Source organism: Neophocaena asiaeorientalis, unplaced genomic scaffold, assembly GCF_003031525.2.
Source record: "Neophocaena asiaeorientalis asiaeorientalis breed wild unplaced genomic scaffold, Neophocaena_asiaeorientalis_V1.1 scaffold185, whole genome shotgun sequence".
Classification (NCBI taxonomy): domain Eukaryota; kingdom Metazoa; phylum Chordata; class Mammalia; order Artiodactyla; family Phocoenidae; genus Neophocaena; species Neophocaena asiaeorientalis.
In genome coordinates this window covers 1,248,797-1,254,796 of record NW_020171809.1, presented here as the reverse complement: position 1 = coordinate 1,254,796, position 6,000 = coordinate 1,248,797, and the positions used below count along the sequence as shown (strand labels likewise).

General features: G+C 48.5%; 1 protein-coding gene across 1 annotated transcript in view; it reads right to left on the bottom strand.

Annotated features, from left to right (window-relative positions):
- NDUFA10 (NADH:ubiquinone oxidoreductase subunit A10) overlaps nt 1-6,000 on the bottom strand; it is a 48,956-nt gene that overhangs the window by 22,383 nt on the left and 20,573 nt on the right. The window contains exon 9 of the mRNA XM_024759224.1: nt 2,290-2,398. Within this exon, the coding sequence (XP_024614992.1) occupies nt 2,290-2,398 (109 nt within the window). The remainder of the gene's footprint in view (nt 1-2,289; nt 2,399-6,000) is intronic.

The following is a 6,000-nucleotide window of genomic DNA, read 5'->3' as shown; positions in this document are numbered from 1 at the left end:
CGCCCCTGCAGCCTCTGCTCACCCATCAGCTTCTGGGTGAGGCCTTCCTGGACCACGACCGGACTTCAAATCCAACTCCCCCAGCCCACGACAGCTGGCCCTGCCCTCCTCTGGGAATTTAATTTTCTCCACAGCACTTGCCACCGTCACTTAACGAATTCTTTGCTTCACCTTCTGTTTATTTTCTGTTTCCTCCCACTCGGATGTAAGTGCCTGGGAGGTCGGGGATTCTTCTCCGGGTCACGCGCGGCTTTGTTCCCAGGGCCTAGGACAGGTCTGGCACCTAGTACACACTCAATAAATATTTAGTGGAATAAATAACTGAACTAATGAACAAATGGAGCAAATGCATGAAAGAACAAGATGAAAGCGCCTGATGCCTGAAGAACCTGAAGTGAGCAGAGGCGGCTACTCAGGTCATCCGAGGGCACCTTGCCCATCAGGTCACAGCTGCATACCAAGTGCACTGCCGCTTACATTAAAAAATGCAATGCCTTTTTTTATTACATAAATTCATTTTAAAAGGAAACTCTGTATCAGTAATACAAGTGAAAAGCCAGTACCACACAACACAAACAGCAAGCATAAGAAAAACCACCGAAACAAAGGCATGTCCCTAAATCCCACTCACACGTGGGTGACTGCACAACCTCTGAACCCACTGCCCGTTGCTTCCTTGTTTAAAAGTGAGGTCACAGAACGTTACAGAGGCGTTAAAGACACATTATCAGTAAATCACTACTCTGGTGTAATCAGAAAAATTTACAAGTTAAAAGGGCAATTTATTTGTTTCAAAATTCTCTGTGCACCACCTCCAAGCCCCCAGGGCCCCGTATATGGACTAACGGACACCACCAGTGAGACCACGGGCGCTTGCAGGGCTGTGATGAGGGAGGGGACTCTGCAGGGGCCAGGGCACCCACCCTGCAGGACCGAATTCATCAGAGGTCACGGAAGGGCTGCAGGCATGGGACAGACTCTGCCGCTTTGGCATTTGAGCTCAGGCACTCCTGCACCGCAGAGGAGGGCTGCAGGGAGAGACCCGACGTGGAGGAGGCCAGAGAGGAAGCTGCAGGACAAATTTAAGTAGGACGGTGGAGGCCGGCACAAGGTAGCAGCCCTGATGACAGGACACAGCCGCCTGTAAGATGGCCTCATCAAGGCCGGGTGGGTCATTACATGTAGGGTGGGGACAGCGACGGGGTGGGTCTCCCGGCCTCGGCAGGAGCGGCATCGAGGCACCAGCGGCCGAGAGGAGCCAGCTCGGCCTCTGGCCTGCCAGCTCCCCTCAAAAAGAGAAAGAGACACCACGTACGCACTCACATCCCCACAAACATCAGGAAGAAAGAAACGTGCCAAAATACTAACAAGTGACACCTTTACAGTTTTACGTACTTCCCCGAATGTCTACATTTAATACCACCACTTCCAAGGCCACCAAAAGAACTTACGTAAAAGAAAAGGCCAAGTATCTCAGGTAAGAAAGAGAGCAACGGGGTACCCCTGGACATTCGATCGGCGCAGGTGCAAGCAATGTGCTAAGCATCAAATCAGAGAATCACAGTCATGCAAAAATATCTAACCCAGATTTCAACTCACCTAAGTACTGACTGCTCAGCTTGAAGTTCTGACCCAAGTACAATCATTTCACACCTTTGCCTATAACCAAACACAACCACCACTGACGCGGAAACGGGTCACGTTCTCACTACCCCGCTGACGCCACGATTCTCAGAGGAGGTGCTCACTCACCGGCCAGGTTCCGAGGCAGAACTTACAATGTTCTCTAAGTTCACCATTCACCATGCTGAAAACAGGTAATTCACTAAAAAGCTACGGAAATTAGAAAGACGACCAACAAACACTCGGCCCCGCCCAGCTCCCGCCTCACTCCTGCCCCTCGCCCTCCCGAGGGCTCCCAGGGCTCCCGTCCAACCGAGCGCCTTCTGCAGAAACACACACCTTCCCTCCTTCCGGAGGATGTACCGTGAAGAGGAAGGCGACGCCAGAGTGAAATCTGACATGAAAGGACGTAGAGGAAAGCTGAGGCAGAGAGAAGGTTCTGACGTCAAGACAACACGCTGACCCGGAAGGCTGCCCGCGGCACACACGGCCCAGAGGGGCAGCGCCCTGCAAGCGGCCCTGCCGTGTCAATACACTGATGACGGGGGAAAGGAGAATTACTGCAGTGAAAACGGAGCTCTCTCACTAAAACAAACAAACAGAAAGCATTCTTCAGAGAAGTGACTTTGTGCCAGTCGTCTGAGACCCGGCACTCGAGGGCCTCACCTCCATGAACTCGTGGAAGACCCGGTCACTCTGGTGAGAGCCGATGGTGACCTCTGGGAGATAGACAGGAATGGTTGTGTAATTCAGCACCTCCAACTTGTTCTGAACCCTAGAAGATAAGGCAGATATAGTCACACTAAATATCAAAGTAAATACAATAAAATAAGCTATCAGGCTGGTTTTTTAAACATCCCTGTTAAAAAATTCATCCATGCGTTCCCAAGCAGTCATCTCAGAAGCCGAACTTTCCCCCAAAGACCATCTGGGCTGTGGGAGCTGCTCTTCTGAAACCACTTCCACAGCCAGAGACAGGGTCTTTCAAGAGTCTCATGGCCACAGGTGACTCCCTTTGGGGACAGACACAGTTTTGAAAAATAAAAAAGGAGCCGCAGTGTGCTTTAAACATAGGACTACCAGGAATACAGAGCTGAACACAAACACCACATGTCACAGCGCCGCGCGCGTGGTCTGCTCGCACGAACGATGTGCACATTTAATGACTCTTGGGGGAAAGGGAGATGAGCAACTCCCCTGCATCCCCCCCACCCCGCGCCACCGCCCCGCGCGATGCCCACGCCGCCTGGGGGACCGATTCCAGGGACGGAAGCTGACGAGGCCTTCGTGGAACCGCAGGGCGGGGCTGGGGAGAACTGCCCCGCAGGACGGCCTGCTGCACCCCTGCTTATAAACGTCTCCTCCCCTGCTTTTCTCGGCACCGAGAAACACACATGAGAGGACACACTCCTTGCCTGACCATTTTCTTTTGAATGCTAAAATATTTATACTTTGTTATAACTTGCTTATTTTAAATTAAATTCAGTCTGAATATAACCACTATACTTGAAGATAAAAAGCATTTTGAGTGCTTTTAGGAAAAAATGTTAAAATAAAGTTTCCTTTCTTAAGGGCTCAAAACAAAGAAAATGATTCTTTTCAATGGCCCCTTTCCCATTAATGACTTAGTTTCTGTCTGTAATGGCCCAAACGGAAGCTCTTTTCAATGGATCTGGCTCTCAGACGCTTTGTGAGGACAAGCCGGCCTGTCCCCTGCACCCTGGGCAGACCCAGCCGCAGGCAGAACCGCCTGGTCCCAGCCCAGCCCAGGTGACGCTCGGCCCCTCTCCCATGGAGGACCACGGAGCACTGAGAACCTGTGACAGGCTGAATGTGACTGAACAGGAGGCACAGGCACATCCCAGGGTCACCGTAAACACTGTGTCTGTGCCACTCGTATGACAACCAGTAATCCAATAACCTAACATCACGCCAAGCAAACCCTGCTGCGACATCTTGCATATGGCTATAACGTACACGCTCAAACATGAGAAGTTTATCTCAGTTTTAACCGTAAGTTGGTTATAGAATACCTTTCGTCAGCAGGTATCAATAAAGTACATATTTATTTTTAACACAAATAGAATTATTCTAGACTTATTACAGCAAGGATCATTTTTAAAGTGATCTCACCATAAACAACTTCAACTAAAAATGAAGTTTATATTTTTAAATGTTAATAAATATCAAAGTGGGGTATGATTTGATTTTCTCTGTGGTTTGAAAAACCTAACACAACCCTGAAGAACTGGAAAGAACAGATGGGCCTAGGGTCTTGTGTGGAATACACAGAGCAACGGCGCCATCTATGCTTAAGTTGGCAGAATTACAGTTTACACACAACCCCCCTTTCAAAATGGGTGTATCTTTGAACAAATATCTTTAAACTGCCTTTGGAGATTAAAAAAATAATCTACAGTGACTGTTCTCCCACTTACTCAAACTTGGATAAACTGCTCCTTCACTTTCTGACTACCAGCTTAAACGATGACCAAGAAGAGCCCGTGTGTCCTGTCTCCAGTAAACCCCAAATCTCAGCCTCCAAAAACTACAGACACATTCCAGATTGAAGATAAGCGAGGAACGAAGACAACAGGAAGCCTTTTATGATTCAGGAGCAAAAAGCGGTGAAAGGAAACATTCTGTTCACAGAGCACTTAGTTTAATTAAGGAGATTCAAAACCTGAGCACACGCTCTTCACATCACAGGCCAAAGTGCCCCCCCACCCCCTGTAAGAAGACAGAACATCCTACAGTGTGCTTCACAAAACGAGGTGCTCTGCCACGTCATTCCAGAACAGAAGAGAAAGAAAACACAAATAGCGTTTCCCAATTAACAGAACGCTTATACTTTCTCCTAAAACACGTCCGAAGCATATTCTTTAGTTGCTCCCGAACTGCAAAGTTCTGCTTGAAACTCTATACTTCTGATACCAAACTCATACCCTGCAGTTTCTGTAGCACTGGAATTTCCTGTTAGAAATCCATCCTCCAGGAGCCTTAGAAACACAAGTCGCAGTGATGAAGCAGCAAGGGCGAGAGGGGAGCCCAGGCTCTGGAGGGCGGGAGGAAGGTGGGCACAGTGGAGGCCTCACTGGTAACAAGTCTCCAGCATGAGGATGAAACCACCAGGGCGGCGCCGGTCAGTTATGGATTACGGATAAGAACACAAAATGCTATCAAGGTTGGGAAATAAGCACTCACACGCACATAATTACACACCACACACGTTCGGAGATGGTACAAAAATGTCCTAAACCAATCATTTGGTCAGGTTCTAGACAAAATGAGTATAACTGGTAAATGGCAGGTTTACCATAATCATCTTAGAAAATGGTCATAATTTTCACTTGAGTCTCCCAAATTACGAAATGGTACTTAAATGAAAGTCAACACAATTACCATTGTAAACCATTATGCAATAACAATGGGAGGCAGAGGAGCAAAGAGCTGCGAGAAGGAAGAACAATACCATTTATTTCAAAAATAATTAAAACAATGGAACGCTGTAATCTGTAAACTGTGAGGGAATGACAGGCTCCCTCTCCATGCTCTGATATCAACATAACCGAATGACTAATAAGACTATGATCTTAAGACATGAACTTGGACATGGTCTAGCATCTAACTGATACACATTCCAGAGTACCTTTAGGAATTACACTGTGCTTACCACCCGTGGAAGGAGTGGAAAAGGCAGCCCACATCCCACTGGGCGGCTGAGCCCAGTCTCAGCAAGATGTCAGGGTGCCAGGACAGTCACCTTTTTGTGTGTTTTTCACGTACTCTGCCCTGCAGTAGCTAATACTAACAAGAATCACATATAAATCCACATAAAACGACAGCCGGAAAAGTTAAGAGAAGGTTCAAGTAGAAAGGAAGGTGAACAGAGCGAGGCTTAGGAGAATGCGCAGATCTCTGGGTAGTTACTGGGCAGAGGGGGAGGCAATGGATTAGGAGACTGTCTGTATCCTGATGGAAGAGGGAGAACCAGATGATTAGGACTCTGAATTAATTCTAGGAAATGAAACTTGGATTTATGCCTAAACCAAGATATGCCACTGAAGGATTCTGAGTAAAGAAAGAACAGGGTCACTGTGACATTTTATGAAAGTTAACCTGGCGGGCGTACGCACAGGGGATGGGTGGGATGAGGAAATAACTAACCAAGGAGCGGAGATCAAACCCCAAAGAAGAGTCACCGGAGACCAGCACCACCCTGAGGGCGGGGCCCAGGGGAAGGTGAGGGGTCGGTAGGGAAAAGGAGGGTTCAAGCAGATGACCCCAGGGGAGGAAGCAACGATCCCACCCGGCCTCCAGGCTGAGATAGGAGGGAGGGCACATCGGAGACCGCAGGAGGGCGCGGCGAGCTGAGGG